General features: G+C 48.7%; 1 protein-coding gene across 2 annotated transcripts; it reads left to right on the top strand.

The window, feature by feature from the left end:
- Window positions 1-6,907: 6,907 nt before the first annotated feature.
- LOC129383699 (uncharacterized) lies at window positions 6,908-9,884 on the top strand. 2 transcript variants are annotated; one of them, XM_055068368.1, is made up of 2 exons: window positions 6,908-8,259; window positions 8,993-9,884. In XM_055068368.1, the coding sequence occupies exons 1-2, from the start codon at window positions 7,274-7,276 to the stop codon at window positions 9,567-9,569; spliced, it is 1,563 nt and encodes a 520-aa protein (XP_054924343.1). In that variant the 5' UTR covers window positions 6,908-7,273; the 3' UTR covers window positions 9,570-9,884. The 2 variants fall into 2 exon arrangements, with proteins under 2 accessions (XP_054924343.1, XP_054924344.1); XM_055068369.1 differs by having other exon boundaries at window positions 6,909-8,259; window positions 9,101-9,884.
- The last annotated feature ends 3,398 nt before the right edge of the window (window positions 9,885-13,282 follow it).

Below are 13,282 nucleotides of genomic sequence, written 5' to 3'. Positions count from 1 at the left end.
TGTGGAGAAGCTCACTTCACTCGGCGACTTCGTTTTATCCGCGGAAGTCTGTCCAGTATTTGCGAGGTGTGTGGACGGCGACCGCCTCGACTCTGTGACTGGCGATGAAGGAGATGGCACTTTCTGGCCACCTGAGAGCAGCGTGCGATTGGTGGCGCAAGCCACCGCCCCGTTCCAAAGGGGACGCTCGTAACATCCATCCATCCATCCATCCATGCGTCTCGTGACGTAGCATGCGGCTTGCGTTGGATTGCTCATCACTGGGGCGTCCAGTACTGGAGAACTGAGACACGACGCGCGCGAGCAGCAGTGAAAAATAGAATTCCAACCCGCATGCTGCAGTCCGTGTGCCGCGAAGCTTCGGGGAAACTGTTAAAATGCTGTACAGCTAACGGAGATGCGTACAGGTGTGTTTACTTTCCTCCTATGCAACGTGCAATCCCGCTAAATGAATGTTTATGCACCGCAAAGGTCACAACTTCTTTAACTTTTTGTCTCACATTGGCACATACATATAAGTACAGTTTTGTTTTCCTTTCGTCACTATGGTAACCGCTTGGCGAATTACGTGGGTACGTTGAACAATTGGTCCCGTTACTATAGCCAGCCAGGCTATGGAACCAAACAAATTTTGCGAAGTTTTCTCTAATGTAAAGATCCAAGTTGACACACACACACACAAAAAAAGAGGCTTCTGTACCCCTGGAGGATTTGCCAAGAATTAATAGGCACACACACGGTGTCACATATAGCAAATCAAAGAAATCAAAGAAGGCGTCGAATATAATACGCTATTCCATTAAGATGTCGGTGTGCTTTAGAGGTGCCTAAGAGCGCACATTATGTCTTACAGTTTTACATAGGAATTCACCATTTTCGTATTGCACGCAACGCAAATGCGCTTATTCGCACTATGTCTGTCAGCATACGTGATTTATGCAAACCCGTTTGCTGGACTTTGCATTCGGAGCACATATACGTTTTCTGTATATGCATCCATAAATATACCCGGCAAGGAAACGCCGAACGCCAAACCCCTCGGAAGAGACAGAGGAAACCTCACATAAAATAAAAAATAATACATACGTGCAGTTAAAGACAACCGCAATAAAATTTTGCTTTGGCTAAATTCGTCGTGAATGAGTAGTATATGCTATTAAAACTGTCTTGGCAGCCTGGTAAGTGCCTCATTTGGTTATTAGCAGCTTTTTATAGCACCTAACCAGACGACGCGTGCACCTGGTGGTTAGCGGTATGATATAAATCCCAGGCCATGGCCTCCGAGATTTGCAGCTCCCCGCGGTCGTCGTCTGATTTCGGTGGACATGCTAAAGAACTGCGCTGCGTTGTCAACGTTTTCGGCTGTGCGTTATCTCCGGCAAGGGGTAACAGGCGACATTTTTTTCCTATTTATCAAGAACGCCTATTTTTGCGAGCTTTTCGACATTTACTACATTTACGAAGTGTGAAACTAAGTGGGTTTTTTGTAAGCGTCCACCTAGTGGACATTCTTACTTCGCCTGCTGCTGAAGTTCTGATTGGCTGGGGGTGCCTGTCTTATTTTCGATCACGCGTACCCTAGCCCAGCCAATCAGAACTTCAGCAGCAGACGAAAGGGACACGTCCTCTAGGTTAGGTGGACGCTTACAGTATGACGCCCACTGCCTCCCGAGGCTTCTTAAGTGGTCTAGAATTTCTGCCATCACTTTCATACAGGAGCTGCTCATCATTTATGATGTCGTACGTACAAAGCGCATGACTTCCCGAAAATAGAAAAATATTCGCTAGAATTACTTTAATCATAAAAACGTAAAGAGGCAGGCACGTGTCCGAGAATTCCGTATTGAGATTCAGCGGCCAAAACAATTTACAGAACATTAAACAAAATACGTGACACTAAATACAATATTTACTTTAACTCTGTGCTGGTGGTGGTGGTGATAAACTTTATTGAAAGGGGGAAGGGTAAAGAGGGACGTGGCTGAGGGTTAGGGCTCAAGTAAGGCCCTGGGCCTGCTTGGCCTTTTCCGCCCAGTCCACCAGTTCAAGTTGTCGGTCGACGTCCCCGGAACTGAGCCAGGCTGTGTATCTCTGTGTAACTCTGTGTTTGTAACTCTGTGTATCAGTAAGTAATCCTCCTACAATGCCAAAAAAAAAGGAAAAGAAACAAGAAGCTCGCTTTTGCTGTGAGAAGAGTCCTCCTAAGCTAGACAAGACGCTTTAAATGAAAGACTGCTGGTGACGCCGTCTTCAAGTTTCGACACTAGTACGCCGTGATGTCACGGATTTTTGATGTCTGCTTGAGGCTCATACATTTTTTATCGGTATCCTAAAGTGTGTATCCTAAAGCACCCATAGACTGAATTTAGCAAGATTCAAGAACTTTTACTCAGCCGCAGTGCCCCAAACGCAACCAAATACTCTGAAATGTCCGACATCACACAGACGTGCCGGCGCTGGGATACCGGTGCGAAATTCAAATAAACTTTAACCTTCGTTTTCTCTTTTAATCAACACGTTACCGCGAAATTAACTTGGATAGGGTTTTAAAGAATACTTTATCAGTCTAAGTTGATTTCTATTTCCTCTTTACTGTGCCTTTAAGCCCTTAACTGTCATAAAAATATTACAAAAACTAATGAAAAATGCTGATCTTATTTAAAACCTGTATTAAGCCTGTTTCACCTAAATATATGGTACGAGGAATGACTGTATAGCGCTTTTACTGCTGTTGTAAAAAAAAAAAAGAGCAAGAGACTATTATTTATGTGTCAGAATTAGAAGGTAGACGCACCTTTGTCATGACGGGTTAACTCGCCATCGGCAGTTAAACGCTTAAACTTGAACGCTTCTACACCGCTGGCAGAGTATGAAGGAACTCGAGCAGGGTTCTGCTTATTTTAACGGACTGAAAGAGCAACGTGTCTCGCCTGATATTACGCGCATGATAAGAGGGTAACTGGAGCCGATAGAACATGTTATGGATCTCTGATGACGAAGTGTAATACTGCGTAGACGATTCAGCGGCTGATCACTCACGTGTCGTATCTTCCAGGTTTATGACTGTTATATCGTGCATATTATTCAGTACGACAGCAATGGAGGCATTACTCATTCTCTGCCTTTATTCCACCCTCTTTTTCCTCCCCCTTGGGCGGCTCCAAGCACGCGCCTTCTCATGGCGCTGTGGTATATAGGCAGCGACGCCTTATATAACATATCCCCTCTTGAAAAAAAAAAATGGCTGTGGCTTAGCTAAGGTTAAGCCCAGGATGCGAAGCATACTAGCCTTTATTTTAGTTGTTGAACCACTGTTTAGCCTGGTGAACTGCTGTTGCTTGGCTATATTTGGTTCGGCTAGACGAAGAAACAACTCATGCGTTACTCTGCTTCGCCTTCAAGAGTGGAACGCGACAGCGTTCCCGTCGACCCGCCAAGGGGTGTAAGACAATGGGCTACGGCGCAGCGACTACGCGCCCCGCATTGGACGCGGTGAGCGTCGAGCAACGCAGCGTTCGGCGCGGCAACGAAATGTGCGCCTGAGCAAGCGACGCACGCCTGAGCCTTAGAAACAGCTCGTTTCTAAGGCAACACCGCATTCACTAGAGGCGCTTTTGTACCGCTTTGAAGCATCGTACTCGTGGCTCAGTGGTAGCGCCTCCGTCTCACACTCCGGAGACCCTGGTTCGATTCCCACCCAGCCTATCTCTCAAGAGTTGAGCCAAAGCCACGTAGAAACAAGCGCAGCTGCTTATATACCGCCGCGACGCCGCGAGCGACGGCGCGAGTTGGAGCCCCGATTCTCCTCTGTCGTGACGTCACGGTGTCACGTGGTCAGCCTTGAAGGCGACGCCGCGAGCGACGGCGCGAGTTGGAGCCCCGTTTCTCCTCTGTCGTGACGTCACGGTGTCACGTGGTATGGCATGGGGTCACTAAAGGTCATTGAAGGCGACATCGCTGCGCCTGAGGAGCTGGGTTGAGCTCTAGTAATATGCTTCGCATAAAAAATGGTTGTCCATTACTTCCTGATGTAGTCCTGCAGCTTCTTCGGTGTCTTCTTGTTGCGGGTGCTTCTCCTCGCGCGCTCTTCGTATCTTGGCAAATTAAATGAAGCTCGTGCAGGGTTCAGGGGTGCATTATCTGCGCTTGATGTGTCAGGTTGGGACGAATGGCTTACAGCCGCACTAGTTGAATGATCGGACGCCGGTGAACAGTTCATGACAGCAGTAGTACCTAATTGTAGGTGATGGTGCCTTGGTTATCGCTTCGATAGATGACATCAGTGGGAACAACCCTAGCTGACAACATGGCCGAGGAAAGTCAACTCTGCGACGTCAAAAACACATATATAGTTGAGCCGGATGCCAGCGTCAGAGAGCCGTTTCAAAACAGTGCGCAAATTGGCCAAGTGATCCTCTCTGGATCCATACACGATTATGTCGTCAATGTAAAACAAGACGCATTTGCATCCTTGGAGGATCATATGCATCATTTTCTGAAACGCTGCCATGCTGCCGATGCCAGCCCGAAGCAAACCCTCTTAAAGCGAAATAGTCCGTCGTGCGTTATAAGATCACGACTCTCTGGACTTAGTGGTAACTGATGGTATGTAGAAGCTAAACCTAGCTTGGAGAATCGCTGTGCACCAGCCAAGCTGTTCAAAAGTTCAATTTGTGGCAGGGGAAAACTGTCCACTACTACAGCTTTGTTTGGCTCTCGTAGGTCTACGCACATGCTAATCGAGCCATCCTTTTTTCTGGCTATACGACAATTGGTGAGACCCACTCTGAAGAATCGACGCGCTCAATGATGTCCTGAGCTTCTAATTTTTGTACTTCTGTCGAGACTTGCTCACGAATGACGAGTGGTAGTCGTCTCAGTTTGCTGGCCACTGGTTGGACAGATGCGCGAACTCTGACCTTGTGAGTGAAACCTTTGACAGTTCCTAGCTTCTTTTCAAACAAGTGCTCGAACTCGGAACGTAATTCAGGAGGGAGCGAGTTTCTTGCCTCATTAGCAGACACCTGAGAGGTGACCCTTGAATCCTTATATCCAGAGCCGCGATACCATATAAACGAAGAATGGTTGTTCCTCCCGACACAACGTACAGAAGGACAGAAGTGCATCGGCCATGAAATGAAACTGGAGCAATGAAACATCCTTATATAGGAATTGCTGACTTAATAATCGAGGAGCTGGACGGATGTTGATGTCAGAGGAAATACAGTATGGAAATGACGTCGGTAAAGTTCTTCGGCTAGGATTGAAACCGATGATCCAGTGTCAATCAGGAACGACACAGAAATTCCTTCAATTTCCAACACTGCATAAATTCCCTTCTTACGGCTCCAGATGTGACAAACACTTATGTGATCGTCCGTATCAGCTGTATCAGTGTCGTCTTCTGTGACATGCTGAATTTTTTTGTCAGACTTTCGGAAAGACTTGGTCACCCTTTCCAGATGGCCAGTCTTGCCACATCTGCGACACTGATGTGTCTTAGCTTTGCAGTGAGGACAATTCGCCAGATGGTCCAAAGAGTCACAACGATAACATTCTTGCTCTTTCAGAGCTCGACGACTTTCAGTTGGCGTCGTATAGCATGTGCGCGTGCCACAGTGCTTTTCCCTCATATTTGACGTGTTTGTATTTTTAACGTGCTGCACTTGTGCTTCATGTCGTGCAAGTTCTCTCGCTTCTCCAGCCGCCTGATCATGCTGCCTCGCAATGGTAAGGGCCCGGGAAAGCGTAAGAGACTCTTCCAGTAAAAGACGTTCACGCAAGTATTCGCTAGTAGTTTTTTCTATAAGCTGGTCGCGCATCATGTCGTCCGCCAAGTCACCGAAGTTGCACGCTCTTATGAGACTTCGTAGAGCGGTGACGTAATCGACCACAGTCTCAACTGGGGCTTGTGCACGTCGACGGAAACGGTGACGCGCTGCGGTGACATTGACAGAGCTCTTGTAGTGACTTTCAAGCGTCGCAATAGCTCAGTCGAACTCATCTGGGGCAGGAGTCGTCAACGTCCCTCCGGTGGCGCTCGAAGCCAAAAAGCGCGGGTCGTCCTCCGACGTAAGAGTCTGGAAGATACGTTGTCCTTCCAAGCCCAAGCAGTTGAGCAGAATCGCCTTCCGACGCCTGGCAGGTAGATCAGAGGCGCCCGACGCCACCATGTACTTCTTGAACGCTTGAATCCATTGCTCCCATGGGATGACCGGTTGTCCAGGTGACGACAGGAACGGGGGTGGCGGTTGTAGCCCCGAAATACTCATCGTAGAGGATGATATGCAGTAATCGACGGCACAGATGAAGGGCAAGGCGGTAGCACATGGGTTGTTAAATTCTCATCGCCAAATATGTTATATCGTGCATATTACTCAGTACGAAAGCAATGGAGGCATTACTCATTCTCTGCCTTTATTCCATCCTCTTTTTCCTCCCCTTTGGGCGGTTCCAAGCATACGCCTTCTCTTGGCGCTGTGGTAGGCAGCGACGCCTTATTTAACAATGACCATACGTGAGCAGAGCACATCAGGCACAGTGCTTAGTAAACGGTTCCCTGGCGACGTATCTTGCTGCCTGAAGCTCATACTTATCTCTTGAGGTTTAGGCTGGGGCTTGTCTTAAACTGTTTACGTTCCAGATGAGGTCGCTACTTGGCTTCCGAAGAGGATGAAGAAGGAAGCGCAGTCATAGATCGTTAAATAAAGAAAGATGGGCTATTTTATCATCTTGCGTTTTGTATTACTGTTCCGAATTATCGTTTGAAGCTTTAAAGTTTGGCCGCAGCCACAAGGCAATTTTCGATGATCTTCATAATTTTGCAGAAGCACCGGACAGGTTACATTACTGATGGTGCCGGTTCTGCTTCGATTCCTTTTTTGTCACATGGCTTTTTTATTACAACTTACTTTTAATCTTGTAATGCCACAGCAGCTGCCGATTTTATTTTGTTGTAGATATTGAGATTTAATTGCAGTTATAGTTATTTAATTTCTCAGTGACTGGTAGATGCTTCTTGTGGGTATGTGCCGTGTGTTAAAAAATCGATATCAGCATGGGCAACGGGCTCGCGCCTCGAAGAGAATGACGGGCGCCTAAAAGATTCTTCCGGGCTACAGGAGGGGCCAGATTCAGGGGCCCCCCGGACTAAATTACGTTAGACCATCCAAAATTTGTCGCACGCAACGTGGCGAGTAAGTGCGACGCGCGACGGGTGTCCAGGCAGAGTGTCAGAATCTTCTGATAGCTGTCGAACCAAGCAAGCGAAGAGATGGCGTTCAATCAGGCGCGACGCGAAGAGATCTGCCGCCTGGCGCGCCAGATCAGCTGCCAGTCTCTTCAGCTCAAGGACATCGTCGACAGCATCTACCAGCGCGGCCAGAGTCCCGCGAGGCCCTCTTCGGCGGCCGCGACCTTCCCGAGCAATCCTCCGGATTTCACGGTACAACAGTCGGTGGCAGGAGGCAGCAGGGGTAGCGGCCGCAAGGTCTCAGTCATGCCTCAGATCGGCAAAGACTTCTCTGTGAACAGCAAGGTCACGACCGGCGCTCCGGGGCGCAGTGGTTCTGCGACGCACTTCTTGACGGTCCAGGTGCCCGTCTCTATGGCGTCGCAGTTCGTGGCCGCGCAGAAGTTCAACGACGGCGAGATCAGCGCGCGCCAGACCGTGTCCGGCTCGCTGGGCTCGGACGAAGGCCTCAAGCTTCCCACGACTAGCCACATATCTCGGAGACCCAAGCCTCCGCCGCCTCCCAAGCCCAAAGCGGAGGAACCGGAGCCCGAGCATCCGCGGCCCTACGAGGACGACCCGATCTGGGAGGTGTGGGAAGGCAACATGCTGCGCTTGATCCAGCTGCTGAAGATGCTGCTGCAGGAGCTGCGCACCGTGTCCGATTACACCAAGATCGACGAACCGACGCTAATGGCGGCCGCGAACGTGGCTGGGAGCGGCGTGCCATTGGCCGAGGCCATGGCCTCAGACGCGTTCGCCTCCAAGGTCGCGGCCAGCAACATCATCGGCGGCATGCACAACCGAGAGAACGTGAGCAACGCGCTCAGCCACCCGGCGCCGTTCCCGCAGCTGTACGCGCCGCCGCCTAAGGTGGAGTCGGTCGAGCAGCTGTCCTCGGAACCGGTCCGCGAACACATAGACCTGAGCGTCTACTTCCACAAGCTGGCATCGCAGATGGACGCGCTCACACAGTCGCTTAAGCCTAACCCTTTTCCACCGCACGCCGGAGCTCCCATGGCGAGTAGGTACGTTGTCAAAAAAATTTGCAGGCTTGTAGTATCATGCAACATATTTTTTACTAGTGTCGCTCTTTCATCATATCCCATTCAGTCGCATATTATCTTATATATTAGTTAAACGTATCGAATTTACATATATTTTTAATGTGGCCCTGGGGAGACTACCTTGAAAGCAAGTCGAGGTGTTGGGATGGTGCTTTGTGGATTTTATAGTGAGCCGATATCCGCAATTACGGACTACTTAAATGTTTATTTGTTGTGAAGTCAGCCAACGCTGCGTTTCTGTATACAAAGAATTTAATTGCCGGCTAAATATATCTACGCATCAGCTAATTATTAGGTGTAAGCATTACCAGATTGGAAAAATAAATAGCCTTTCGTCATTGCTAACGGAACACGGCATGTCGAACGCCCCGTGAAGAATGGCAGTGCCTTCAGCAAAGAGGTCATCCGTAGCAATACCTTGCACTTTGAAGTGAAATATTTATAAATTTCGGCAGAACCCATCTGCAGATGGCTGTCTTTAATTGTTAACCGAGCATTATCCGGAAAAGCTAGAGCATAGAGGAGGGGAGGATTTGGTTCATTTTGCCAAACACGTCCGTGGTTTCTCCAAAAAATAAATAAATAAATAAATAAATAAATAAATAAATAAATAAATAAATAAATAAAAATAAAAACAACTTAATGTGACGTTTAGGCCCCTCCTTTATTTTTTCCCTTCCTCCGTGCTTCGTAGGCTGATCCCTCTTGAGGAAAATCTCGGCCGGCTCGCGCACAATATCGCGGGTGTCTCGAGGGCCATCGCGAGACCCGTTGACCCACTCGATGTCCTGATGTCCTCCAGGGCGGCGGAGGCCAGGACTGGAAGCCCGACCGGACAGCAGATGCAAGTCCGCGCCCAGGCGGCGATGGACAACGGCGAGGGCCTCATATCCATGGCGAACCGGGCCAACGTGAGCTTCCAGATCGACAAGTCGCCCACGCAGCCGTCTAGTTCGGGAACCAGCGGCAGGGGCAGAGCAGGCGTTCAGTGTGACACCATGGCACCGCTCGTGGCGAGCGTCAACCAGCTGACGGCTCACATGAGCGAAGTGCAGGACTTGTTCCGGCGCGCCATGGGTGCCAGGCCGCTGCCCAAGAGGAAAGAAGGCCTGAGCATCTCCGAGGAAGAGGACCTGCGATACTGCATCACCAAGCTCACGGACAACATGGCCAACATGTCGCGCGATCTGAAGAAGGCTCTAGACGAGCACACCGTGGTGCCCGTAAGCCGGCTCATCGATGAACTGGATGACGAAGAAGAGGATTGCTAAGGCCTGCCCGGTGCAGGTTTTACTGTTTAAGTAGGCACAGGGAAGTGCTAGAACTGATTTGCCCATCGGCTGCTGGGCTGTCAGTGTTGTACGGACTGAATCGACGTGAACGATCACCGCCTTGCTGAACTGTATTTCTTTCCCTCACTGCCCTAATTGTTGTAGCTAAAGCTTCAAAATTGGCAAGATGTACCGCGAGGTCAGAAGCTTAGTGATCGACCGCTGCCTGTACGGAAATTCACAGAGCGACTAGTCTCCAGCGTCAAATGGTCAGCAGCGGGATCATGTTGATTAAAATATTTGGGCGAGTCTGGACGGTGCAGCTTAAAAAGATCGATCGCTCAGTATGTGGGTTGCCCATAAGCGGGGCGCCTTACGTTTACTGCTCTCTCACTTTACACTATCAACACACACAATGATGTGGGTGTTGTGAAATCGTTCCCTTAAGCATTAGGACTTGTTAATTTACATAGTTAGCTTCTCTGAGACGTCCTATTTTCATTTAACCTGGTTATGAGTGATTATCGTGCGCTCAGTACACGGAGTCTTGTTTATCTTCGCCGCCGCACATGTATATTGGAGATTCTTTCTGCACAGAGCGCAACGCCACGTACTGCACAGGAGATATTATAGGGATGTGCAGTTTTCGAAAAACGACGGCAGAGGGCGCTGGCAACAATACTGCTGGAGAATCAACCGCGTACTTATTGGAATTTGGCAAAAGTTGCCCAAATCAAGGGGTGTGCGAATATTCGAAATTTTGAATACGAATTGAATAGTTCTTTCTATTTGGTTCGTATTCCAGAATTCACTATTCCAAATAGTTGAATATTCGTTTATTTTCGAATGTAAGGGGACAGAACAACACTCAATGTGTACAGGGTTAGATACCATGCAAGGGGGGCTATTCCGGATAGTGCTAGTGCAGGGGAGCGGCGATTGTTGTGCACGTATCAAAATTCCTGAGCGATTTCTTAACTTCGAAGCTGCTCAGTAATTTACAGTTTTTCAGGAAGAAGTATCCAATTTTAGTCAGTTTAGCCAGTCTAGACATTTGGGGTTTCGACTCGGGCAAATCAATCACGATTTTTCGGTCTCACCAAGTGTGTGTCCAAACAGTAAGCGTTATTGTAGAATTACATTTAGCTTCTTCAGCGAACGTAACACTAACACTCGAAGTGCATCATGTGAGTCGTTTTTTATTGGAGTAGCGTTGTCCTGATGCACCAGATGCTATCTCCTTTGAGTTGTTCCTCATTTACACTCTCCCCTTGTACATTGTATATTGTACAATACTTTCGATCATATTTAAAATTAAGCGAGAAGTGATTACGGGAGTTATCTATCCAGGATATTAAGCCAGATGCCTGACAAATTGCATGTATGAAAGTTTAATGTGATTCTCGACACCGGATTTCGCAACAATTCACATTGATTTTATGTAGCGTGCTGCATTGTCACAGACGACGAAAAGCACCTGTGAAGTACGTTTCGAACACTGCAATATGAGAAGAAAATTGAGGATGTAACACTGACATGCGGAGCGGCTTTCGCCTTAACGAACACGAGGAATCGGACAAGTTTCTCTACGTACATGAAAGTAGTGCTTTCAGCACCCAACAATGGTACATACACAATTTCTTTTAAATTTCGTAACATGTTGGACCCACTTGACATGCTTAATGTCGTAAGAACCGACTTAAAAAAATTAAATTCTGAGTTCTTTCGTGTCAAAACCACGATATGATTATGAGGCACGCCGTACAGTGAGGACCTCCGGGTTAATTCTGACCACCTGGTTCTTTAACGTGCACCAAATGCACGGTACACGGGTGTTTTGAGATTTTGGCCCTATCGAAATGTGGCCGCCGCGGCCGGGATTCGATCCCACAACCTCGCGCTTAGTACCTCAACACCAAAGCCACTACGCCACCACGGCGGGTGAACCAACTTGAAAAGTGATTATTTCTGTACTTCTACATCGCAGCCGTAGGTGATAGCATGCAGTGTGTGCACCTGCACGATCTGTCGCAATCCGTTGATCCTATCAGCGCATGATGAGTGCGGTACGACAAGTGGTGGGACCTTGAGCACTCGTGTCAGCATTGAGAGCGTCCACTTTTGATCACGAGTGGCGTACCTTTACAACAACTAGGCGTAAAGTTGCTTTCATGGTAACGGGTACGCACATTCTTATGACACGCTGGGTATCGCCAGTAAAGCGAATGAAATGGCAGAAGCGCGCTTTTACTCTCAAAACAGCTCATTGCGGAGAACCATGCTTTAGAGGGGCTTGCGACACACTGACTCATTAAAAGCACGCCGTGGTTCGCACGTTCAAGCTGGTACTTGCAGGATGCCCGAGCGTAACGCTTGAAACGTAGGATTTCACTGAAAAGTGTCAGTGGAGAGTGCCTATACGACCTCGCAGAACGGATGCCTGGGCGATAACGTGCACATACACCACTGTCGCCGGATAGCTTAACTAAAGCTTTCATAAGCTGGTCCGCAAAGAAATCCCACAAAACACACAAAGAAGTTTACAGACTTTTGGGCTAGTTGGTGTGATACAGTTATTGGGACCATAGCGTTTAGGTGGCGCGGAAAAGGCAGAACGGCAAGGACGGGATTTCTTTCCAAGCCTGAAAGAAGCCCGCAAAATCAGGCGAAAAATCGGCTTGCGTACGCATGAACTAGGGGCGAGGGTACTGCGCACGCGCAGATGGTTCTGCGCATGCGCATTGCCGTGGCCCCTAGTTCTTGGGCACGCAAGCCGCTTGCGTCCCCTAAACTAAAACTCCCTATTAGAGAATTTTAGTTTTGGGGACGCAAGGCGTAGGGGCCCCTAGCGCTTGGGTGCGTTAGCGTACGCAAGCAGAAACAGGTTATAGGTTAGCGGCCCCAAACGCAAGCCGCAGTGAGGTCGCATGCGCTCGCAGTGTCATCAACGTCTGATCGTTGCTGCGTTATCATTCTTTAAAATATGAAATCAAGCATATGAAGTAAAGCACAATAAACCATATTTATTAAAAGCAGTTAATAGAGAGGTTTAGCGTCTCCGGTATTTGGGTAAACGCAGGCGGACGTTGGGGTGGAGCCGTACACGGGAGCGCCCTGCATTGTGCCGCCACCTGGTGGCGCGAAGCACAGACGGACAAGAACAGCTAATATTGGAATAACCAAGTGTATTTTACTCTGCTGCGGGTGTAAATTTTTGGCAGCAACATGATTACGCCAGTGCCGAAAATTTACCTTCCTCCACGGGGCAGCGATGTTTTCGGCCGCCCCAACAACCCAATGACGCAAGTAGACGTAGCGGTCTGCGCATGCGCAGTACCGTCGCCCCTAGTTTTTGCGTACGCAAGCCGCTTGCGTCCCCTAAACTAAAGCTCTATTGAGATCCACTGGGCTGGACGCACGGCTTTACAGAGGCCACAACTCTGTGAATTTGTATATACGCATCTCTTCCTTAATTATACCATCATCATTCATCAGTCCTTTCCCTCCCCGTCCCTCTTCCCCAGTGCAGAGTAGTAGGCCAGAGCAAGTTATAGCTCAGGCCGACCTCTCTGCCTTTCTGTAAATAAATTTCTCTCTCTCTATTGAGACTGCAGCGCTTAGGTGGTGCGTTCAAGGCAGAACGACAACCTTTACATCCATTTGGATGGATAGTTCGGCGTGTTGGTTAAGCATGATCTGAAGTGAAGGCGCTA

Source organism: Dermacentor andersoni, chromosome 9 (genome assembly GCF_023375885.2).
Source record: "Dermacentor andersoni chromosome 9, qqDerAnde1_hic_scaffold, whole genome shotgun sequence".
Lineage (NCBI taxonomy): Eukaryota > Metazoa > Arthropoda > Arachnida > Ixodida > Ixodidae > Dermacentor > Dermacentor andersoni.
Note: the sequence above shows the minus strand (reverse complement) of the source record. Positions and strands in the feature narration are given on the sequence as shown.